General features: G+C 40.7%; 1 protein-coding gene across 3 annotated transcripts in view; it reads left to right on the forward strand.

The window, feature by feature from the left end:
• Positions 1-25,985, forward strand: part of evlb (Enah/Vasp-like b) — a 67,297-nt gene that overhangs the window by 18,697 nt on the left and 22,615 nt on the right. For all 3 annotated transcript variants that reach the window (XM_084737811.1, XM_084737810.1, XM_084737808.1), the window contains exon 2: positions 23,502-23,670. In XM_084737811.1, coding sequence (XP_084593937.1) covers positions 23,502-23,670 — 169 coding nt within the window. The remainder of the gene's footprint in view (positions 1-23,501; positions 23,671-25,985) is intronic.

A 25,985-nucleotide genomic window follows, 5' to 3' on the forward strand; every position in this document is an offset into this window, starting at 1 on the left:
GTTTAAATGTCCACATCAGCAAACATCAGGAAATGTCAGCAAATATCAGCGTTTGATGTGTCTGTGTAGACTGCAGCCTTCATGGAAAAAAAAACAACTAGTCTCACACGTTTCCGGCTGTGCCTCACACCTCTCGTCTTCTTCTTCGCTGGAAAAGGGACACGTAGTGTAGGAGAAGCACAGCAACACACACAGACACACAGGCATTGGCAGAGATTAAAGAGGTTTGAAGTGCAATGTGTTTTCGTAAAACCAATCCAGACTCTTAAGCAATATTAATATTTCACAAATCAGATTTTATGCAATGAATACTCTTTTAGAAAAGCAGAGAGAGGTTTTATTGAAAATACACATAAATAGATTTCTATGCAGATTAATCACTTGTCGTGTTTTTCCTTGCTGCTGAAGTTCAGCGCACTGTAAACGGGACACAGCCGCGCATCAGCAACAGTCATCTTGTTATTAGCAAGGTGGGCTCATTAGAGCCAAGTGAGAGGGATGAAGAAGAAGAGAGATTGGAGATAGAAAAATGAAAAATCAAGAGAGACAGAGAGGAGGAGAGAGGGAGGGGAGGGACGTGAGATGAGAGGAGACCAGGAGAGAGGGAGAGGGGGGATGGTGAGAAAAGCAAAGCTAAGCAAAAGGAGGAGAGAGTGGATTGTAAATGTGAGCGGGAAACAGTCGGACGGGTGGGGGTGGAATTAGAAGAGAAAGGACCGATTGTAGAAAAAAACATGAAAATATGTATGATGGTGGTTTTTGGTGGGGTTTTTTTGGTGTGGCACACGCCTTGGAAAACCTTTGCAAGGGATGCTGGGATATTAGCACCACCCTGGGCTCCATGGTGACCGGAGTAGACTTAGCTACAGTATAGCCAGATAACCATGACAACCAGTTCTGGGAGCACACAGACATGTACAGTTCATGTATGCACAGAAATGCACACACGCACACATACATACAGAGAGAGACCTTCTGCTTCAGTGCCTCTTCCAGCTCCAAGCAGAAACCCAACCTTCTTTATAATGTGTTGTGTGTGATTGTATCTATGTTTTCTAGATCTTTATTCTGAAGATTCAGTGTGATATTTATTCAAAAAATAAAGTTTCTTAAGCAGTTCATAAACTATCTAATACTAGCTGTGTTTCAGTGAGAAAAGTGTTTTTTGTTGGCCTCATGACTTATTTTTCACTGACAAAAACAAAAAGTACTCAAAGAGCCTAAAATATTTAAAAGCTACACACTTCATTTCTGTGCCAAACATGAAGGAATAGTCATTACCAACAAAACAAAAAGCAGTTTGGTTTCAAGTCCATTTTAAAGGTATAGTGCATAGGATTTCAAGACATCTAGTGGTATTTTAATATTCTTATTTAATATTATATTCCATTTCTGATATATTCTCCTAATTAATCTCCATAAACCACTGCTAACACTAATATACTGCTAGCAGTGCTGTTGTGCTAAAGCTAGCTGGTCACCATCAGCCATTTTTCCCTTCAGTTGTAATATCCAACACAGTGAAATTAATTTGTCTTCTTGTGTGGGAACTTCAGGTCACATTAGCAAGAGATATTTGAAGTAGCATGATTTTTGCTGTTTAACCACAAAATAAGTAGCCAGGACGCGAAAGCAGTTGTCAGCTGACACTGTCCTGTCAGTGTCAATGGTGCGGAGACGCACCAGGCTGTTGATGTAGTGTAAGGAGGGAGACAGTCCACAAATGGAGCAGTTGCCAACTGCCTATAAACTTCAAAGAAGAGGAAGATGAAAAGAGAAACGAAACCAGTCATGATCTACAAGAGAAAAATGGAGAGGGGTCTTAAGGATTTTTTGTCAGTTGGGCAAATTGTGTATTCTTTCATGTCAGCTATATTCATGACAACAGAAACAGCACTTTTTTGCTCTTGGAGTGGAATCAGCTGATCAATTACGAAAGTTAAATGTTCGCAGCGTCAAAACTTCAGAAGAAGGTGTTTCCATCTCTAAATAAACACATTAACTATTTTTCAACAACTGCTAAAAAACCAGCAAGTATAAAAACTTTTTTGTGAAATTGAGGATGTTTTTTTCAATTTGACTGTTTACATCAAACTTCACAATGCACCTCTGCACTTTGATGGAAACATGTTCAGTGCTGGTTTCATTTAACCATAACTGTGATCTTTTCTTAACCTTTCGTTTTTGAGTTGTTTCTTTGTCCCAAACAGTTATTTTTGTGACCATATCTCAACAATAGCAGTGGCAGATCAGAAAAATATTCATGAATGATTTTGGTAATGGTTATTAATAATTGTTTTGAATGATAAACAGTGCCTCACTGGCAATAGCGGCCAGTCTTACCAAATGACCTACAGATGTCAATAATTTATGCTGTGTTCCATTTACTGCAGAGCTGGGAAAGACTTCCAGTACAATTCCAGTAGAAGTTGGAAAATCAACATGACTGCCTCCATGAAAACCTTTGTTGTGATTACTCTTTTGCTTTTACAAGGTATTTTATGCATACAAACACAGTAGCAACACGTCCACAGATGGCCTGCAAATTGGACAGTACCGTGTGGACGACTGATTTAATGATTTAATGAGACACAAAAGACAACAGTATATTACTGGAGCTGTGACGCACTGTTGAAACATGGGCAGCCTTCTTGGATTGTGAAGTTGGGATTGGTGAGCTTCTTCTGACTTCAGGGGGCGTTCTGAAAATCCAACTTCCCAGTTCAACTGAAACACACCGTTAGTTTGGGGGACATGTCAGCCAGAGGGGTAATACTGCGTTCTAGACAACTTGGAACTCAAATTTCCAAACTCCTACTTAAAAGAGGACATTTGAACACCACTTGAAGTCTGAGTCCTAGTCGTTAATTTGGAGTAAATTCATCTACTCATAAAATAAAACCTACTCTGCATGTAAATTGATGTCAGAATATGATAAATATATATCAAATGGCCTCATGTGCCGTTTTTCCTCCAGTGTTGTTTATATGAAAAAAGGCTGCACTGTTGAGGTTTCAGTTGTGTACACTTGATACTGAAACTCAATTTGTCAGGGTCAGCCATGTTTTTTTACGCACCTGAAACACTTTGAGGTCAGACGTTGGACATTTCGACAGGGAAATGATCACCTCTGACACCGTCTGGAACACAGCACACGTTCTTCAAGGAGGTCAGATTCCCACAACACTGATAATGTTACAGGTCACTTTACACTTCCCTTAACAAACAACAGAGAGATAAGATTGTCTTAGCTTTACTTCCAAAGATGATGACAGGATGGTTGCTGCTTCTGTCTGCTTAAATCAACACGTCTCTCTGACCACCACTCCTGTCATAAATAGGATTTCAGTTGTACCAGCGTTCAGCTCACTCACTTCCTATTCACGTTGAAAGGCTTTGACTTAAATCCAAGAGCTTCTGTAATGTATGTTATTGCTTGAGGATTATATGACTTACCGTGATGGAGGAGCTTTCTGTTTTTGAGGATTCCCAGAGGAGGCCAGAATGTCTGTATTATTCCCTCAGTCTACCATACACGCATGTCAAACATAAGAAAGCACTGCTGGGAATTTGTGAATTATTCTGGGTCATTGACTCCACTGACTGATGATATGTGGCACAAATAGGAACCACATAAAACCACATGTCCACCATGGCGGAGTGTGTGTTTCCATAGAGGACAGGTTCTGCCAATTACAGAAGCCTGTGAGTGTTTTTTATGCAGACTATCAGGTTCTACTGTGGTGTGCAATAGAGAGCACTTAACCTGATGGCCTTGAGTGAACGCTCAACTGTAAAATGCATCACATGTAAACATGTCTGCGCTGCGTGAGTGTGTGTGTGCATGTGTGTGTGTGTTTGTCTGTGAGTCTCCACAGTAAGTAGCAGCAGTTAAATGGCATCACAGGGGGAGAGGAGCACAGCCTCAGGGCATCGCCACAGCTTCCTTTTCTCCTTCCCTTCACTCTCTCCTGCCTCCTTTTTGGCTTCTAGGGATGAGGAAGTGTTTCTCTTAGACAATCGGAGTGTTAATGCTCCAGCGAGGCTCTCACCTACAGTCTGCTCTCTGCTGGGAAATTTTCTCCCCACTGCCAAATGGAGACGCATGCATTTTTTAAAGCCACCCCCGCTCCTTTCCTTTCTGTGCTCCCTATCTTCTGTATCTCTCTGCCTCCTTAGATTTATCTTTCTGTCTCTGTCTTAATTTCTCCCTTCCTCTTCTTCGCTCTTCCCTTTATCTCTCTGTCCCTCGTTTTTGCTCTCAGCATGAGGTCTAAGCAACTCTGCCCAGCCATTTGATTCGGTGGCTTATGCCTGAACTGATTGGGAGGATGACTGACCTCCCTATGCATGCACATACTCACTCACCAGTGGATGTAGACAGAGTTTGACTCCTGCAATATGTTTACAGTAGCACGTAGTTTCAGTCGGAGGTAGACGACGATGGCCTAAGGCAGCAGACTCTGTATTAAACATTCCGGCAAATGCCAATTAAGCTGCCATCAGGATTCCCACGGACAACAAATGAGACAGGAATGTCTGGCTTCCTTGCAGGACTTGAAGCATTTAATGCCACACATGAAACTGATATGAAATGTCCTTCAAAGGAATAGTTTAACGTTTTGGGATATACTCTTATTCGCTTTTCATACCAAGAGTCAGATGAGAATGAACACTTTATACCTACAGAGGTCACAGGTCCACCATGTGGCACCGTCATGTTTCTACAGTTGGACACAGAATGGACAAACCACACACTGGCTCTAGATATAGTCCTTTGCATTTTTTGCGCATCCTGCGGTCACCATATTGTCTCCCACACACTTGGAAGGGGAAGGTGAGGCCAGTTGGTTGCAATCCAAAACCTGATGCCACCAAATGGAAGTGGGGAAACAGCTTTCCTAATTCTGTCCAAAGATGAAAACTCAAACATCTTGAAAGCTCACTAATTAACACGTTACATCTTAAGCTTCAGATATGCTGTTTGGGGTAGCCAGTCTAGCTGTGTCCCTGTCTCTAGCTAAGCTAAGCAAAGCTAAGCTAACTGGCTGCTAGCTGTATCTTAATATGCAGTGTTGGACAAGTTACTTTCAAAATGTAATATATCAAGAGGAAGACATATTTTATTAATCCCACGACCTATGGACATGCATCAGAGGAGCTGTCAGAGTGAAAGGGCTGCCACTTATAGCAGCACCCTGAGCAGTTTAGGGTTCTAATGTAGTTTCATAGCAGTATCCCTGAAAATGCCCCCTATATTGCAACTCTGAAGAGATGTGTCAATCATTCTCATTAAGCCTGTGACTCCAGTGGTGCAGGCTCACGTCTCAGCTGGACCTAACCACAACCTAAAGTGTCTATTTACACTTCAGGTCTCTATCTCCAGAAATGTTGAATTATTCCCTTAAGGTGATTTTCATGCACCTGCAGGGTTTGAATCATCATCGGCCTGCGCCTCATCAAACCTCAGCTGTACGTCGGGTTTGACTGAGTTCACAGCAGATTAACTTGTTTGTTTAAGGCTGCAGTCAACTCATCAGGGATCTATTGACCATGTGTTGTCTCTGCCGATGCTTCTGTTATGTCAGAGGATTTGGCCGTCTTTGCAGAGACATAAAGGACCATCCGAAGACTAAATCCTCCGCCGCTGAGTCCCTCAGTTATTTTCCACTCTTCTTCTGTCTCTCTGATATAAGCCAAGCGGGGTCAGACACAGACGGTCCTCTCTTTAATTTCAGTTGTTCCGCCTGGCGTCTCCTCTCAGCGATGGGAGGATAAGTCAGGAGGGAACAAGACGATCTGAGAACAGCCGTTAAGAGCTCAGACCATCCAAAGTGAGCTTGCCAACTCTCTATTTGACCTCACGTACCCGCCATTTTGCTGACGTGACAAGACGCCTTTACGAGTTTTTAAATTTTGTACATGTGGCTAGAGACCTCAGCCAGAAATTAAAACATCCTCCTTCAAACCACTTAAACCTTGGGTTAATCTTAAAACAGGATTTTCACATCCATCACACTTCATAATACATGCTGTTATTGGCCAAACATAAAAGTTGAGAGTAGCTGATCTCCTGATTCTGCCCTCCCCTACAAGATTCCCCACTGCTGCGCTGCTGCTTTTTCAGACTCTCAGCATTAGCGCTCGAGGTTGAGGAAACTCTTAAATGCTTTATGTGATCATGCGGAGCAGCAGTAAAAGAAACCTCATCCTTGCACTCTCCTCACAGCCTCTCGGCTTGATTTAAACCATAAATTCAGACCTGTTTTATGGCATCGGGACGTGGCTTTATTCCTTCTCACCGTCCTGGCTGACCTCTGTGCACTGTTAGAGACATTTAAGGTTTTATTAGTGGTCTGAAAAGAGAACAACAAAAACCCAAAACAAGTCAACATGTACAGTAGACAAATTGTTATAAATATGCTTTACGGTCTGTGGAGTCTAGTGTGTGCCTCTGAGGCGATGCAACATACATGCAGTGCATACACTATAAATAAAGGTGCTAACTAGAACCATACAGGGTTCTTTGGCTTTTCTCAGAGGAGAACCCTTTTTGGTCCCTGTCCACATGAAACCCTTTCAGAGGGTTCTACCTAGAACCCAACATAAAGAGTTGTACCTAGAACCATCTGGAGAAGGTTTCGCCCAGAACCCCCTCTGAGAAATTCTACAGAGAACCCATCTATGATAAAATGGTTCCACTCGGAACTCTGTCTGTGGATGGTGTCCAGAACCTTTCCACCCTATAAGGGTGCTAACAAGAACAAGGTTAAACCAAGAAGCCTCTTTATATTCCCACAGCTTCATCTGGAACTGACCCGGGGGGTTCTACTGAGAACCCTTTTTATATTCCAAGGGTTTCATTGAGAACACACAAGGTGGTTTTACCGAGAACCATTTCCAAGTGTATTATCTAGAACCCAAGAACCCTTTAATATTCCCATGATTTCTCATATTTAAATATCTTTTCTTCTGAGGGTTCTACAAAAACCTGTATTCTGTATTCCACAGATGAGGTAAAAAAAACCAAAAATTAAATCCCAACAATCCATGTTGAAATGACTAACATTTAAATTGAGGAAACATTCAACTGTTGTAATATGTAAAAACTTCATTTTAAAATCTTGGAACAGTGGTGGTTTCATGCTTTCAACGGTCCTTGAAGAACTCTGGATTAAAATTGTTCTTAATGGAACCTACAGTCTTATAAGGAACCTTAAACAAACCTTTTCTTCCAAAAATGTTTTTTCTGAAGCAGGTGGTTCTGGGTAGAACCTCAGCCCTTCAGGAAGAACCTTTTTGGAACCCTTAGTTCTAAGAGTGTACACTGACTCCCACGCTCATATGGATGCACGCTGGCGTGTTAATGCACATCTGCAGCTGTGTGATGATGAGAGGATGAGACAGGACATTGTGTCATATTGTTTCAAAGACATTTGCGTCTGTAATTAAAGAGCAGACTGTCTGAAGGCTTATGTTGATGTTTTTTTTATCCATATCTCACTGCTCATTCATCTTTTCTTCACAGCCATATTTTCTAGGCCAAGCGAATATTCCACTCCAGTTGTCATGCCAACAGATTAGCGTGCTCTTGCGTGGTCTCAGCAGTCGGCACTAGAGTCTACGAGTGTGTGTGTGCATGTGACGTCCTGTGTGTGTGTGTGTGTGTGTGTGTGTGTGTGTGTGTGTGTGTGTGTGTGTGTCTTCTCTGCAGGGTCTCCAGGCTCTGGCATGTATTCAAATACACACGAGATGAAACACACACACACACTCAGACACACACTGTTTCATTAAACTGCTTTTGAATAACTCTCGTAGCAGACTTCACATCAGATAGCGGTGAACGGAACTAAAAATATGCAACTAAATAATGACAAAAAGTTTTTAAAGTCTCGAATCCTGATGGTGTTGGAAAATGGGGCCAAATGCAAATATTTGACTCATTTTTGTGAGCATGTAGCTTTGTTGAGAGATGAATGCATTTTTTCCGCATTGCCTGTCTGTCTTGGGATGATAGAGGGGCCTATAAGATGATCAGGGAGTTCAGTATTAGTTGCCCAAGAGCACTGATTTCATAGGCTTTGGTGCCTGAAAGAAACACAAACAACTGAAAACATAATTAAAAGGATTATGTGAAGCTTAGCATATAACATTAAAACTGTCTGTTCTTCTAACAGGCGTTTAATCTAACAAGCCAGTAAGTCATTATGCCGACTAGTTTAAAATCACATCTTCCATAAATTTAAACAAGTCAGACTGTACTTGGGCACAGCAGGGCTTTGTATTAATGTCAATGTGAGCACATTCAGGGCTTTGTATTAATGTCAATGTGAGCACATTCAGTGAACGCCCCATTTTAGGGCATTCATGCACAACACTGCTGATATTCAGCATGTTAGTATAGCGTGTTAGCATGCTAACATTTCCCAACTAGCACTAATGAGGCTGATGGAAATGTAGTTTTACATGTTTTAGTGTTATACCACAGTCTTGGATAAATTTAAAGTCGAGGAGAGTTGGAGATCATCATCAGATTGACCCTGGACCAAAGTGGTGAACACAGCTATGCCTCTAGCATAGTGAAAAACACAAATAGTTGCAATTTGTAACACATGCCCTCAAACACGTAAAAAAATACTGTCATAATTTGTGTTTTGTGGCTGTACTATATCAGTTTTAAGAAATGTTCCTGTAAGTGTGTCAGTGGTCTAAAACAGTGCACAGTTTGCACAATAGCCTGAAAAAACTGGGCCAGAGCGAGAGATGATTTAAAAGAGTCCACAGAGATGAAGTTTAAAAACCGTCGTTCTATTTTGGTACTAATATGCAATGTCATATCCAACAATAATAACTTTAACTGAGTCACAGCACAGCTTTCCCATGAAACATTGCACATTAGTCAGTGGAAGAGTAATGACCATCTTCTCAGTCAGACTGTCCTTAACTATAACATTCACACAAGCACACGGTGAGTGACAGTGATCGCCACACAACCTAATTCAGCCAGGCCTAAATCTATTTTTAGACTTTTCCTTTGCATGTTGAGCAGTTTGGTTTGTTTTATAACTGTCTGTGTTAGAGCCGGCAGGCTGTTTGAAAGTCTGCTGTCAGTGCAAGCCCATTTTTCTCTCTTCTGAGTCTTCTGTCTTTTTTTTTTGCTTCACTTTTTTCCACCACCTCCCCCCTCACCACCAAAACCTCAAATACGCAAGCAAGCAAGCTGCTTATGTAACTGTCCTGCAAACCAGCCTGACACTTTACTTTCTTCTAGACCATCTTTCACAGATATGTGCATAAACATGCTTCCACACATAAACGTGCAGTGATTTATGTCACAGGACTCTAGCAAGCACACACACTGTAATGTCATCCTCAGTCATTTGCTCCTCCTTTACAGGAATAAATGGTGGTATACTTTGGAACATACAAAGAGTCACTCACTGATAATGTAGAAGATAGATGAATCTAGATTTTGTTGATATTTTTAATGTGTGAATATTAAATACACTGCATGAACTAGCTATAAGTTATATGTTTTCATTTGGGATTTTAATTTACAGACTTTCAGGGAACATTCAGGATGTTCTGGCAATGATCTCCCCAGCTAGAACGTTCTGAGAACATCTCCGCTGGTGTAAAACAACATTCTTGGAATGTTTAGAATTCCCAAACTCAAGGTAACACAGCTTTGTGAAATCAGCATCAGATTTGAGCACATTCACGTATTCATATATGTTCTGGGAACATTTAGGGGACGCTAGAAATTGTATGTTCACGAAGCCCTCTGAGAGTGTCCTCATTGGTGTAAGGTCCTTGTCTTGTTACCTTCCCAGAATGTTCCTGGATGGTCATGATGTTGAGTTCTTTAAAGGGGGCAGGGGTGTTATTTGGTGGACTTGAGGGAGCATTCAAGATGTATGGGGAATGTTTAAGAGTCCACAGTTAGAAGTTGTATGTTGCCAGACCATTCTGAGAATATCCCCACTGGTGTAAATGACGATGCTCTGTACCGGTCCCAGAACATTTCCAAGTGGTCACAATGCGGAGTCTTTTGGAGGAAGGCGTTGTTTGGCGGGCTTTCAGGGAACATTCAGAACCTTCTGGGAATGTTTAGAGTTCCCAAACTCAAGGTAACACAGCTTTGAGAAATCAGATTGAAATTACAGTTTGTTTGGTTTTTTGTTTGGTGTTGCAGTCACATCAGCAGGTGGCACAAAATGTTTGATTCTAGTGTAGTGGTGACTGAGGGGCTGTTCACAGGGCTAGTTGGTAAAGCTTGTATCTATTTTCTGTATTTCTGCACTGTGCCATTTACTCTCTCTGGCATTTTGTTTTTGGGAATGTGCACAGTTTCATTCGCTATGGAGTAACTGAAGAGAGTAAAAGCCATCTGAGCTGTCGGTTAGCAACCTCCTGAGCTAACATAAGCTACATTGCATTGAGGTTAGCCTACATTTAAGCACAAATAAACAACTCTGGGAATACTTGTCACTACTTTCTTAAGTTTAATGTATAGGTGTGGTTATAACTGATAATTAATAAATTAACAGTTTAGGAAATAGCTCATTTGCTGTTTTTAAACCGTATGAAACTTTGTTTTTAGCGTTGCTGCCTGTTTCTAGTGAAGTCCCCTCCACAGTCCTTGTTGTGAATACATTTGCATGTCAAAACTTTTTGATCATTTCACAAAGTTACAGGAGAACAAGCTGTCTGAACATTTTTGCCGAGCAAACATGGCTGACATCCAACAAAACGAGCTCCAATTTCACAGAAACTGCAGCAGCAGCAACTGGGACAAACTCTGTCTGTCAGTAGTTGTGCATCTTCGGAGATGACAGTGGTTTGTTTTGAGTCAGATGAGAGCAGAAATTAATGTCATTTGCCCAAAGTGGCCCATCATTATGCCAACTGGCCCCTGTGGTTGGATTGCAGTGTTGCTTTAGCACAATTTATCCCATTTTCTATGAAAGCCGAGGTTTAGCTCAGGCTCATTGCTAATGTAGCTCTGCCCTGGCGCGCTTATAAATGTTTAAGCTGTCAGCTGTTCTTCTTTCTGCTTTATGCAGCTTTGATGTTTCATGCAGATGATGCTCACATGCACAGAAACTCACTTGTATGCATGTACGAGAAGATTCAGTGTGCACCCTTCTTGGCCAGTTTGCAGGCAGCGGATTCTCTGTCATCTTCCTCCTGTTTAGGAAAACAGAGAGCGTTTAGTAAAGGCGTGAGACAAAAACACAAACAATTTGTGGTGACGATTGTTCTGCCAGCTAACTCTCGGGATTTGGCTGTTCCCTGTAAGCAGCTGGCTGCGGGACACAAAGACACTTTTTGTGATCCGCTCTCCTCCTCTTTCATCACTACTGAACCACAAATCCAAAAACATCTTTACTACACAGTGACAAAGGATAGTGAATCAGCAACACCCAGGTAAAAAAAAAAAAACAGTAGAATACTTTAGTGTGTTTGAATATGTTTTCTTCCTTAATTTAAAGTGTATTAAAAGTGTATTTCAAAACAGATGTCATTAAGTCCAACTTAAATATACTAAAAGTAAATACACTAATTCTGCAATACTTAAACTGCTATTTCAGTGTACTCAAAAGAAGTATTGTAAGAGTATTGTACATTGGTACACTTTTAAAAACGTGTACTAAAACTCTTTAGAGGTGAATTTAAGTATGCTTCAATACAAGTTTATTTAAAGTTGTACTTCTTTGTACTTTGAAAAAGCAGCAAAAACAATGTAATCTATAAATTTCATTAATAATGCCTAATATACAGTCATACTTTAAGTGTACTAAGTGTACTTGAATTTGTTAAGCGCAAGCACACTAAATACATTTAAAATTGTGCTTTAATACGTTTTAATTACAGCTAAAATATACTCAGCCCAGTATAAAATGAGTTGTTCTAAAACAGCAAACTTCAAGTTAACAATCATTAACACTTTTGACACTGATGATTAGTCTGACTGCACTCAGAGATCTATTTAGAAGGAAGGAAGGCTACCTACTAAATTGAGTTTCTGTCTTGTTATTCACCTGTAGGGACTTTTGTCCAACTCCTTCAAATGGATGACTGTGGAAGGTGAGATATGAACTAGACTCAAACTCGGTGTCTGCTGCTGAGCCACCAGGACAGACAGCAGAGAGTGATATTAGCCAGGAATGTTGGAGCTAAATCTTATCGTCTGGAAATAAAGCAGCTGCTCATCTGGTCTCAAGGTCGCTGCTGCGGTGTGTAATGATTGTATTGAGGCTACGGGACTGTTGGCTTTGCACATGAAGCAACAAATCTCAGAGGGGAATCCAATATTTGGTTTGCAAAAGACATAGGCTATGTGTGTGTGTGCCCGCTTCAATACCTTGGATCTAACTCTCAGATCAGATCTTATATCTCTGTCTGACTGGCAAGCAAAATTATATTTAATAGTCGTCTTCACTGATGACTGAGGGCACTCAGTTACAGTAAGCATATGTGACATTTCACTACACTTATCAGAGAGACGAAGTGTCATGCATCAAGTGTAGAGAGTGAATATATTTAGAGGTGTTGTGTTTAAGTGCATTTATATAGGGGAGACTGGTGATGATTAAAAACGTTTTTTGCAGAGACTATTTGGACTAGACAAATTAAATCTTCATATATTAAGCTTTCATCTGTCTGCTAATCACCCATGTCCTTTAAAGATTATTACATATAACATATCTTTCACAGTATTTGTTTGAATGGAAGAAGTCAGATGTTGAAACTGTATTTCTATACTCTGACATCCTTCTTTCTCTCTGTTTTTTCAGTACATGCTTGCTTTTATTATGGAATAATCATGTTTACAGTGACATCTATTCATATTCAGCAGGCAGCTGTGTGAGTTATAGTATAATTATCCTGATGCTCTGTCACAGCAAGTGAGCTCCAGCTCTGTGTTGCTTTGATTTCTGAGTGTGGTTGGTGCATCATCAGGAGGTTTACTATGTACTGTATTAACCTCTTGTTCTGGCTTCAGCGGCATCACTGGATGAGCTAATCCATCAAATCAGTTTAGGACATTTTGATCTCCTAATGACGGCGACTGCAGCCCACTGGCAGGTTTCCATTCAGGGACAATATTGTCAGCCAGTTTGTTTGTTGGATTATGTATTTCTCCTCAAAACATGCAGCGCCAGACAGAGGGGTTTCCAGGTTTGGAATTTGTTGGGCATTGTTTGCATCTTATTACATCCTTGATATTATATAATCTCTCTCTCACTGAAGCTTTGTTTTGTTCTTAAGTCAGTGTTGAGCTTTACATTACTCTGTCAGAGGTCACTTCATCAGCAGGTAACGGTGCTTTCTTTGTGTCGGGTGTCTACAACCTGTTGATCACTTAAGCTGCGTGCTTTATAACAGAGCTCTCTGTCAACATTGTTTAAATATGAGACAATTACATGAGAGTCAGTCAGCCTTAACTGATCTCCAATTAGGACCTTCAAACCAAAAATACAATAACTGATTGACTCTGTTAATTGTATTTGCCTCTTCAGGTCTTAGTTTCTTGGTGCTCAGTTTGTCAGCTATAAAGACTGGCTTGTTGTTGTTGTTGTTGATTTCGTTTTGTGAGAAGCCTGTCTTGATATTCCATCCTGGTGCAGCAACTTCAATTTGTAGGCAATTTCTGCATATTTTCTTAAATTACTTTTATAGATCTTCTTAGTCGCTGAGGGCATTTAACAACGTGCTTTAAGGTTAAAAAGATGTTCTGTTGAATTGTTGTATTGTATTTTTTTGGGGTCTATTTTTACCTCTCATCTCTCCAAAGACGATTTTCCACCTGCACGGATAGTAAAAAAGTTTAATCTATATTATCATCACTGCCAAAAGAGGAAAGTCCAAACAGTTACACACTTCTGCTTTATGTGGTTTAACAGTGTCAGCAGATGTGCTTTGCAGACACTTAATGTGTTGCCTTTGCTGTGCATGACACCATGACCCTTGCACTCCACTCCCACACTGACTGCTGGCAAAACGCCACAGTTTACTCGCTACATAAACTAATTTAACATTCATTCACTGGCAGCTTTGCAGGTCAAACCGTATTCAGAACTGCAACTAATGTAAAAAAAAATGAAGAGATTGATCATGTCGCTTTATGGGAAATCATTTCAATTTTAATTTTACCCTGTTAAGAGGGTTTTTTGAAGGAGTTTTTCCATATCCAATCAAGGGTGTAAGGACAGATTGTAAAGCCTGCTGAGACAAATTGTGATTTGTGATTTGAGGCAAGATAGATAAAATTTGACTCTACTTGATTTCCTGATCATTTCCTCCATGGTAACATTCATCAGTCAACTTTTTTACACTCAATAATTTTGATCCTTAACTTCAGTTTAAATCATTGCCTTTGGTTTGGTTACCAGTCTTCATCCACACAAAGCAGAGTGTAAATGAACGATAGGAATCTGTGCTCTGACTGTATACACAAATTTTCATGCAGCGTTGTGTGCGGCTGCGTTTCTATTTCGGGGCAGATCTTTCTTTGTTGTTAGCGCACCGCTGCCTTGAGCGCAGCGGCCTCAGAAAGTGGAGCAGCACAATAGCTTTGATGTTGTGATGTCTGCAGGGTGGTGTTGGAGCTGCAGCCTGCCTGCTGTGTGGACTGAGACGTATACAAGGTCCTCCGACAGCACAGATTAGTGCAAGAGACATACAGGGACCGACACGTGCAAAGACTCGCAACCTGACAGGAGTGTGTTCACGCACACGTTCATGGGAGAATGGAGTGACAGTAATACAGTTAATGTTACAGATGCAGCTACAAAACGCTTGTAACTGACTCAGAGCTGCTGATATTAAATTCCTCACTAACCCACTCGCCCTCTGGCTGCTTCTGATTCATAAAAACACACAGAAAGATGAATGAAATCTGCTCCGAAAGTCAAACAGTTTCAGTTTCAATGAAACTCTAAATAGATAAGCACTACATTCATCTCAGACGTAGAACCAATTCACACAACAGCCATAAATTATGTGGAAATGTGAGAATTTCCACCTATTCTCCATTGCAAAATGCCATTACCAAGCAGTTATGGTGCTAAATTTAAATTCCACCTCCCTCTCTGGCAATTCATCAGCAGAAGAGAGGATCAAAGTGCTAATTATGTTTCATGCTTCAGGGGTTTTTTATGTGTATATTTCAGCCATGATTCTCTCTCCTCTGCATGATGAGAAGTGCTCTGTTCTACCTGGGTTCTCTGTGTCTAAAGCGTATCCCTCTCCTCTGACAGCTCATGGCTTTGCCGTTCATCTTGGATCAGAGGAGTGATGCTAACAGAGTAAATTTAGTGCAGGCAGGAAGTTTGGCACCAGAAATAGAGAGGAGAACGAAACACGTTGACAATTTGACACCGCGCGTTAGAGTGAAGCAACGGTGTGACTGGTCCAGGTGTGAACAGACTCTTGTGTCCTCATCAGAGATGAAGGAACTGCAAAATACTTGTGGAGTGTTTGCATCTGAGTTAGAGGTGGAAATCTCTTGGCTCCTCAAGCTTTGATTCTGATTATGGTTCAGGGGGCTACGGTGTGATTATAAAACTATTATCCATGCATCTTGGTACATCTACTTTTAAACCAGACTGTATTTGTAATAATCCATAATTAGCTATCATTAGACACAAATGTAGCAACGCCTGCAAACTTGTTCAGGCAGTCAACTCGAACTGCACCACAATCACATGTGACATGCCTCACACTCTGTAGTACGTACCAATCACACCCTTCCAATCTGGTGGTCTATTTAAACCGCTAAAACATCCCATCTCTCTCTCTGCCTGTCAGTGCCGTTGCTGCCTTGCATCAGTGTACACTGTAATTTGATCAGCTGTTTATAAGTGTCACTTGTCTGTCAATGTGAAGCTAAGCATGTTAGCCTGAATATAAAAGCCCTCTGCTCTGAAAATACACACTCTGGAGTTTGAGTTCAGTGACTGCCTGCCCGACTCCATTAACATATTTCTCAATTTAACCGTTATAAACATCTACTCCTTCTAAAATATAATTAATGATTTCTTACAAATCAGAAACACTAATTCATTTACTGTATTTCCTGATATGCTATGTGCTTGGATCATCTGTGAGCCAGCAAATAAAGATGGACGACCCGTCTCTACTTCCTCCAACTGTACAAAAACTGTAGACTTTAGCAAAATATAAAAATATGCATGTGTGTGAGGGAAGTGAGAAAAGCCAACTGTGGTGGAGGTTTTTTTTGGGTGAAACAGGCATCTCATTAACCCTGCAATGACCTGAGACACAAGGGAAAACAACTTGGGCTGATGTGTGTGCACAGCACGGGTGTTGTGTGTGAGTGTGTGTATAAGTTTGAAAGGAGATGAAAAAGAAAAACATTGAGTGCATTTAAGCAATAATTATTATTTTCAACCCTGCAAACATGCAGCAGTGTGGATGAATAATTCATGTGTTTATTATTACCGACCCTCATTAATCTGACCTTAGACAGAAACACGGACCTGTTAATTTAAGAGGTTTGATCCTAAGAATCCAAAACATATTAATGATAGTATCATGTCATTTTGTGTTAAAGTCATTAAAAGCTACAAATCGGACCGTACAGCTGCTCTGGGATACTTGTTTAAATGGTTGGACTGAGATTCATGTGTTGTTTGAGTTCACTAGTTTGAGATTGAAAATCTTTTTTTCAGTTTAGAGAGAACCTGTCCAAGTCATACCGAAGAGTTATAAGGCCAGGTTTCATGATTTGGGGTTTTAGTTAACATGTTTCCTATTTTTATTTTGAAGTTCTCTTTTTTTCTCCTGGTTTACTTCCTGTTTTTTCTTCCTTTTTTAAATTACTGATTGTTTTCACCTGCCCCTTGTCGCATTAGTCAAGTGAATGGACCCAAATTTTCACCAGTATTTAATGGATAAATTGAGACCAGAAATAGGGTTACAGATGGTCAGGTGGGCACAGGTCTAAACCAAAGAAGTCAGTCCAGTTCAGACAAACAATTCCAGTGGAGCAGGCAAAAATCAAAATCCAGAATAAATCTAGAATATTTTAGAGTAACATTATTTGTTGTTAATGTTATGAAGATCAGTTACAGATTCTGAGGATGACATGAAGCACAGTGTCCTGGCACAGGTGACAGGTGTGTTAGTTATTTTTAAATGTCTTTTAAGCAGCTGAGATTGTCAAAAAGTTGTGGGAGCTTACAAACACTTTTCAGTGGCAGCTGTACGTCTGGTTTAAAACAGGTCAAATTACATCAATAATCCATTATTTATGATAGCCTAATCAATGCAATAGGCAAGTGAAAACATCAAAAATACTGTTACATATTTTACATAAATGTGCATGACATTTTTGAATAAATAAAAGCAGAAAAGATAGTGTATATAACTGATTTAATCAGAATATTTTTACAAACACATGTTGTTCCTAATATATATTTGAATAGATAGTATATGGTTAGTTTTAGAACAAAAAGGAAAGGACTCTGGACAATTTGGGACTATACTGAATTTTTCAGGATGCCTGGTCACCCTAGCCTTGAGATGAAGGACGAAGGCAAACTGGAAAAGAAAGGAGGGAAGGACACAAGACTACACAAGGAGGCTAATCAGGAGCAGGTGAAAACAATCAGTGACCAAAACAGGAGGGAGAAAGACAGGAAGTGAAACAGAAACAAGAGGAAAGACAAGAACTTCAAAATACAGTAGGAAACAAACTGAAACCCAAAATCACCAAAAAAGACAAAGAAAAAACATGAGAAAGATTTTCTATTATCTATTTGTTTTGATTTATTTATTGCATTTTGAGCACAGGTTAAGTCAACATGTTGAGAATAAAATTTAATTTTCAGTATTAGTGCCAGGCATAAGAAAAATTAAACCAGGAGAGAGATTATTTACTCAGCATTTTGAGAAATGTAAAGACTAAATATCCTCAAAATGACAAAGTGTAACAGGTGTTCTTAGGACCCAAAAGCAGCACTCTGGAAAACTGGGACAATTGGTAATGATCTCTAATGAAGCACAGGCAAGTGTGGTCAGATAAAGACAGAGGTATTAGTTGTTAAGTCCACACACAGTCACTGAGCTGAGCAGGCTGCTGATGCAGGAGAGCAGACCAGGGACTGGCAGCAGGAAAGTCGGGGCCAGGTGGAGGAGTCGGAGCTGAGAGAGCTGACAGGACAGGCAGACCAGCCGACAAGAGACGAGCAACAGGGAAGTTTGGACCAGGTGGAGAAGTGAAGACAGACGGACTCACCAAGCAGCCACAGGGACAGGCAGGCAAAACAAGGAACGCAGAGAACGATCTCACGGTCAGGGACAGAAGGCTGTGGTGAAAATCCGGGAACCAGGCAAGGCAGGAGAAACAGAGACGGGCAGAGTAGAACGGTCTGGCCAGGCGCGAGAGTACTGGAGAGGCTTTATACTGGGCTGACTGGAGATGAGCTGCTGCTGAGCTTGCAGGTGGGTAGAGTTGGGCTGAAGAGGTGGGAGTGGCTGACAGGTAGAGTGGAGCAGAAGCAGGGAGAGTGGAAATTTACCAAGGCAGAGTGAGAGGAGGGAAACTGGGCCTGCAGAACTGTGACACAAAGAAAATCTTAACGCCTTTGATTTATATTTTCTTATGCCTGGCAGTAATACTGGAGGTTCAACTTAATTCTCAACATCTCGGCTTTATTCTCGACATTTCAATTTTACTCTTGACATTTTGATTTTATTCTGGACAATTCATCTTTATTTTCTCCTTATATCTGCTCCTAATGCAGTCAGCAGTTGCAGAGATGGAACAGCATACACTTCTTCTGCATGCAGTTGTTCTCATAGTTTGTGTTTTGCGTTCGATCGGCTGCGGTGCAGTCATCTCTGCCTGCATTGTCAAGAGTGTGTTGTGATGGTTAAAGTCATTGAGGGATGACGTCATACAATGTAGCTGGATCAAATGCAGCAGTGTAAAAGAGCCTCTCAATAATGTGAGTAATCGTGTAGGATTGTTTTTTAATAAGGTCAGGACTTCAGTAGTGAGTGAGCATATTTCACACTTGCACATGCATCATCCTGCTCTATGATTGGACCATTTCTGTGCAAGTGATTCAATCGAAGACGATTCCTGAGCAGCTCTTTGAGATTTCTCTGTCTGTCGCTGTCAGCTTCAATTTACTGTAGTGCAGACCGGTCATGAACAGAGCAGAGAGGATGGCATTTAAAGTGTGTGTCTGTGTGTGTGTGTGTGTATGTGCATGTGTGCATACTGTCAAGGTGAATACAGAAACATCTGATTTATTCATGTCCTGCGGAGCAATTGTTAATTTTTCAACATGTGTGACGTGGAGCGATCTATACCACGCTCCTGTATTTGTGTGTATGTGTGTGTATGAGTGTGTGCTTGTGGTGTGTGTGTGTCCCATAACTGTCAGTCAGAAAAACTTGTTTTCTTGTTGCCACAGCTCCTTCACAGCTTCTAGCTTCCCCTCCTTTTCCTTCACCGCTCCATCTCCTTCTCCCTGTCTCTTCCATTTTTCCTGCTCGGGTCTCTTTTAGCACAAGAATCTCATTTATTCATGCTTCTGGGCCTTCGATGCCATTTTCAGCTGGTTGCCAAGAACTCCTTTTTAAAAATTAACACAGTCGACAAGTTAAAGAAAATAAATTAAACACATCATTGCCCTGCTGGTGCTCGGGCTGATTTCAAGGGTGTGCACATCAAAACCGCTAATGCAAAATAATGTGTGTAGAGACCTGGGTGAGAGTTATTTATACACTCCAGCTTAAAATGCATGCAGCAGGGTATTATGTGGAGCTTTTTTGTGTTATTTGAATGGCTTGTGGTCCAACATGTTCAGCTGCTTCCTTCTGCTCTCCTGTGAGTGCTTTGAAGTGAAAGAGAAGGAAAGCTAGTGTTATTTTCCTTTATCCCAGTGTTAGCCTGGCGCTTTCTTTTCATGAATACCTTCAGAATGTGTTGCTATTCCATGCCATGTGTGCACAAGTCAGACACAGTAGCCTGCAGTGAGCATTTGGGTTTCAGTGAGGAACGCTACATGGGCATTGTTAAATAATTTCTATCCCAGAATATCAATGCATTAAACTCTCCTCCACTCTTGAAAGAAAAAGTCAACATTTTGAGAAATTAGCTTATTTGCTAGAGTTAGATGAGAAGTTTGATACAATTCTCATGCTTGTATGTTAAGTGTAGAGACAGCTACCTGCCCTTCAAAAATACACCTAACAACACCTCTAAAGCTCACTCATTAGCACTTGTTAATTTGTTTAATCTGTAAATAGAAATGTAACAAGAGTCAGCAGTCAGACAAGCAGCTCTATGACTCACTATGAGGCACTGTGAGGTGGCAAAAGTACACACATTCTTTACTTAAGTTCAAGTACATATTCTTTACTCACAAAACTCTGGTTAGAGTAGAAGTACTGAATTAACTGATTTACTGAAGTAAAAGTGAAAATGTACTGGCTCTGAAATGTATAAAAGTTAAAAGTAGTCCTCTAAACAGACATTTCTACCGGCTGTTTCTTTAGCAAAGCTAATTGAACCTCACCTTCTCTCTGCAGTCGAGTCTCCCTGTCTTGTCTGTGTCATCTTATGTCTTTTATGTTGTTTTCGTCCTGTTACGTCTGTCCCTGGGAAGGTGGCACAGAGTGATGAAAAGTAAAAATATAAAATAATTCCCCTCAAATACATTCAAACTTAAGTAACAAGCCAGTTTTGAAAATGTAGCATAAAGAGTTGAAAGTACAGATATTTATTTTAAAATAAAGGGAGTAAAAGTAAAAGGTTGTTTGATAAATGAATTCTCAAGTAAAGTACAGATACCTGAAAAATCATGTACAGTAACAAAGTATTTGTTTATATGTCAGTTTATTCATTATATGCACAGGTATGTTTATTTCTTCAACACTGGACAGAGCCAAATTAGCTGTTTCCCGTGCTTTCAGCCTTTATGCTAAGCTAAGCTAATCGTGTCCAGACTTCCACTCTGTACTGAACAAACATGAGTTTGGAGTAATCATCTTATGTCTTGGCGAGGAGGCAAATAAGCATATTTCCCAAAATGTGGAACTATTAATTTTAGAATATTAAATATAATCCTAAATGCACAACTGTCTCTCACTGTACTTCATGCTGTGCGCACACACTACTTTACAAGCCAAGACTTTTCCCTCTTTCATTTTTCTCTCCTCTTCTCTGACGCAGCTCTTTCACTCTGCCTCAGGGGTCGATCCACTAATTTTAGCTTGGCAGCGAGGCAAAGACACAGATGGGACTCTTCTTGTTAATCTCATTTGCAAGTCAAAATTGTTTCTCTGTGTTTTTCCTCCCCAACTACCCAGCATATGAGGTTAGGTTGATTATACAACCCAACATGCTGGGTCAAAAAAAACAAAAAAACACTTCTACCCACATGTTGAGGTGACTGTTCAGCTGAGCACACTGGGTCAAAGAAAACAGCATTGGGTTAATTTTATCCTACCTGTTCAGCTGTACAATCAGCCAAAAAAACCCAACATTGGTTTACTTGGACAGCATGCTGGGATGATTGTACAGTATTTTAGGTAGTACTGTACAATCAACCCAACATGCTGGGTCAAAAAACATCAGTGTTGGGTTGCTTTGACCTTGCATGTTGGGTTTTACACTCAACCCATTGTGTGTGTGTGTGTGTGTGTGTGTGTGTGTGTGTGTGTGTGTGTGTGTGTCTGTGTGTGTGTGTGCGTGTTCGTGCTTGTGTGTGTGTGTGTGTGTGTCACAGTGAGGACAAGAGCTGATGAACGCAGTCAGACGGGAGACCAGGCAGACCCAACACTGGAGGCTGCACACACATGCATACACACACACACACACACACACATTACGATTGCCTCTCATTAAGGACATCAACAGATGCTGGACAAGCGCTTGATTACATTTGGATTAGACTATTAGTGTAACACAGGATTAGGCGACTGAGTTGTGGCCTTGTTTACTGTAATTATCTCACTTAACATCCTCAGACAAATACACAGCTGTAGAGTGACATCAGTCACTACTGCTTAAGAAGGATTTGACCCTAAAAACGCTTCACAAAAATGGTATTTAAGGGACTGTTTTACTTACTGGAGTACTTTCTGTGTCATGTATAAAAATAAAGAGTGTCTGTACACTGAATTACAGTTCCTGTATGTTACTAGTTTGACTTTTTGGGCTTGATATGACTCATATAAACAAGTGGTTCCCTGTCTTTTTGATTTCTCTTAAGATTAATCTCTATAAACAGATATCTGCATATGAAGACACAAAGACACAATTTTGGTATTGGAAGCATTTTGTTTTCTGTTTGTATTCCATTTGTAGTCCCAGTAGTGTTGACCAGTCATGTTTGAGCAGGCTTTGGATGATGATTTAGCTTCTTACCAGCTTTTTTAAATTCACCTGAATTTATATTAAGGTATTTGTTTATGGATATTAACCAAAATGCTGTCATTCACAATTTTGAAAAACCCTTTTTTTATGGCTTCACGCCAACAACAGATTAGGCCGGAGGCATCATCATTTGGGGTCATCCCATTTTTGTGAACCAGATGTCTCAAGAACACCTTGAGGGAATTCTTAAACGTGGCATAAATGACCACTTGGACTCTAGGATGAACTGATTAGATTTTGGTGGTCAAAGGTCAAAGGTCACAATGACCTCACCAAACAGTCTTCTTAATCGGCCACTGGGGGCTGCAAGTGATCAATAACTGCTTTGGTTTGAAATCTTGTTTTAGTTTATGTGTTTTTCGTGTTAATGCTGTGGAAATTTACAGATCTCAGCTGGGTGCATCTGGCAGTTGTGGTGGCATTGCAGAAGGTGCTTCACCATTTGTTGCCCAGTGGGGACTTGCACTCTACTGAGTGACCTCTTCTAGTTTTAATCATCTTGTCACCTGTCAGATGCATCTTGGTACTCCTGGGACATCCTAACCCCGAGATTTGGAACTACTAGTTTGAATGTTGCTTTATGCATTGCTGTATTCAGTATGTGGATACTTTTGAGTTTTTTCCTTTACTGAATCTGCAGCTGACCTAAACATAGGACGTATATAGAACCCACCCTCTGTTGTTTAATTCATTCAAAGTGGCAGTCCATTGTGATATTTTCAGTGCAACCGTAGAGTGCCCCCTCATGTCACTGATGTGCTGTCCACCTGTAGGATGCAGAGCTGTATAACATGTTGCTAAGTGCACATTCTTCTCTGAGAATTAGTTAAAGTATATCTGGGAAATTGGAAAGTGACTTTGAGATAGTTGTGGCAAGTTAATGAAAACTGGGCAAATCAAAAAGTTAGTAACTCGTGAACATTTATAAAATGATTAACTCAAAAACCATATCCAAATATCTGAGGGTGGATTCTTCTGTAAATCAGTCGTTTCCTGACATTGATTCACTGGTTTAACTGATGAGTTCTGCACATAATTAAGTCTTTCCCTTGTCTTTGTCCTTCCCTTTCCCTCCCAGTGAGCAGAGTATCTGCCAGGCGAGGGCCTCGGTCATGGTCTATGATGACACCAGTAAGAAGTGGGTGCCCATCAAGCCTGGACAGCAGGGATTCAGCCGCATCAACATCTACCACAACACTGCCAACAACACCTTCAGAGTGGTGGGCGTCAAACTGCAGGACCAGCAGGTAACTGACAGGAGATGACAACACGGTGCTGTGGAGTTAATTTCAGCCATTTAGTCACTGGAGAGAGAGAGATTTCATCGAGCTGTGGGAGGATTGCAGCATGCAGAACATTCAGGGTGTTTGGGATTGTGAGATTTCTTCTGAAGTAACATGAAGACAGAACACTTGCTGTCACTGAAGGAGAGCTTAATAGGAGAAAACAGTGGTGGTTTAAACAGAAACAGGTGCAACTTTAGACTTTTTGTTGGTTAAAGTTGGTTAAAGGGATTTATTGATAGAATATGGAAGAAATTAAATATAATATTCATAAGTATGTGTTCATTGGTGTATAATCACGTGAAAATGAGAATCAGGTTTTTGTTACCTTGGAATGAGCTGTTTATATGTCTTCAGAGGGCGCAGGTCCTCTTCCATGTTGCACCTCCATGTTTCTACAGTAGCCCAGGATGGACAAACTAAACACTGGTGTCACAGAGGTTGTTTTGTGTTTATCGTGGCCACTATAGTTTCCCCTACACATTTGGAAGGGGAGGGAGAGGGGAGGTGTTTGCAATCTGCAAGCTCACCGCTAAATACTACTAAATCCTACACCCTGGTCTGTTGAAGTTATAATAGTGTAATTAAATGCTATTTTAGATGCTACTTATGGTAGTATTTTTTTTTCTACAATAGCCTTTCAGTGCAGTGTTTTCCCTAGCTTTTTTGCTTTGGGAGGGGTGGGGTGCCTGGACTGGAATGAGTGTGGTCCGTCGTTGGGGTTCTTGCAGGACCCTCTCGCCAAAGGACCCCATACCATGATTACAGAGCATTTGGACCTGAACAGTTAACACTGATTTGTGTTCACATTTTTTTTATTTTAGCAATGGAACACTGTTTTTGTTCATTTATTCAGTCATTTATTTATTTATGCATCTGTCCATCTATCCATCAGACGCAGCGTTATGGGGCCTGGGCCCACCCACTTATACAACTGGCCCACCTTAAATTAACTTTTATTTTTAATTATTAAAATCAGCATTTTAATACACCCTTAAGACAAAAAAGTTTCCATTTGACAAAAAGACAACATTTATTCGGCTATTATCACATGTGAGGTCTGGACCAATCACAGTGGGTCATAATTCATCGCACCAGATATGTTACGCTTGCGCACGTCACACTATGGCGGTTGTTCATCAGAAGTGATGACTGGTGTACTGAGGAAAGCTTATCATTGTTTTATTTTAAACCTGCAAATTTTTGCAAAATTTTTCATCAAAACTAGAACATCTATAAAATGTAGACAATACAGGAGGTAGAGCTGAATATTACTGCCTGACTTGATTGTCTTCAGATTACCTTCACAGCACAGATACTTAAGTTTATGAATGAATATCACATCGCAGCGCACTCTCTTTCCTGTTAAAAGTCATTGTAGCTCACCCATCATTCTGATCGCTTTGTTTCTCTCTCTCCTTACAATCAATTTAAAGAGTAATCCAGCCAGATCAAATGAAAATGCATTAAAAAGGAATAAAATGACAGTTTTCTTATGAATTGATATACTGATCTACACGATCCATAGTGAAAACACAGATAAGGAGATATCCTGTGTCATTTGAAATAAAAATGCATTGAAATACCGGACTCTGTGCAAACACCAGAACCCAGTCAACAATATTCTGGCTATCATACAGCAGGACCAACCAACAGATGCTGCAGGGTCGAGGACTCCCCTCCTGACATCTGTATTGAAATACTGGACTCTGAGCAAACACCAGAACCCAGTCAACAATATTATGGCTATCATACGGCAGGACCAGCCAACAGGCACTGCAGAGTCGAGGGCCGCCCTCCTCACATCTGCATTGAAATACCGGACTCTGTGCAAACACCAGAACTCAGTCAACAATATTATGGCTATCATACGGCAGGACCAACCAACAGACACTGCAGAGTCAAGGGCCCCCCTCCTCACATCTACATTGAAATACTGGACTCTGAAGAAGCATCGGAACTCAGTCAACAATATTCTGGCTATTATAAGACCAATGCTGACGGATGGTTAAGGCATCTTGTCAGATGGACTTGGGACACCGTCAGTTACTACCTGCCTCTGCAAGGCTGAGTGGCCACAAACCACCAATCCCCAAAGTCAACCTCCACCCCCCATCCCCCTTAATCCAACAGATCACAAATTTCAGAGCCACCACCACCCCAATGCTTACTCATGGTGGGAAGTGACTTGACTAGCACTGTCACCTTACAGCAAGTCTCTTTAATCACTTTCCATCAGTTACGCTGGCTCACTGATTATTACCACATTCAACAATTAT

The sequence above is a fragment of the Lutjanus erythropterus genome, chromosome 15 (assembly GCF_056507025.1).
Source record: "Lutjanus erythropterus isolate fLutEry1 chromosome 15, fLutEry1.hap2, whole genome shotgun sequence".
Taxonomy (NCBI): domain Eukaryota; kingdom Metazoa; phylum Chordata; class Actinopteri; order Lutjaniformes; family Lutjanidae; genus Lutjanus; species Lutjanus erythropterus.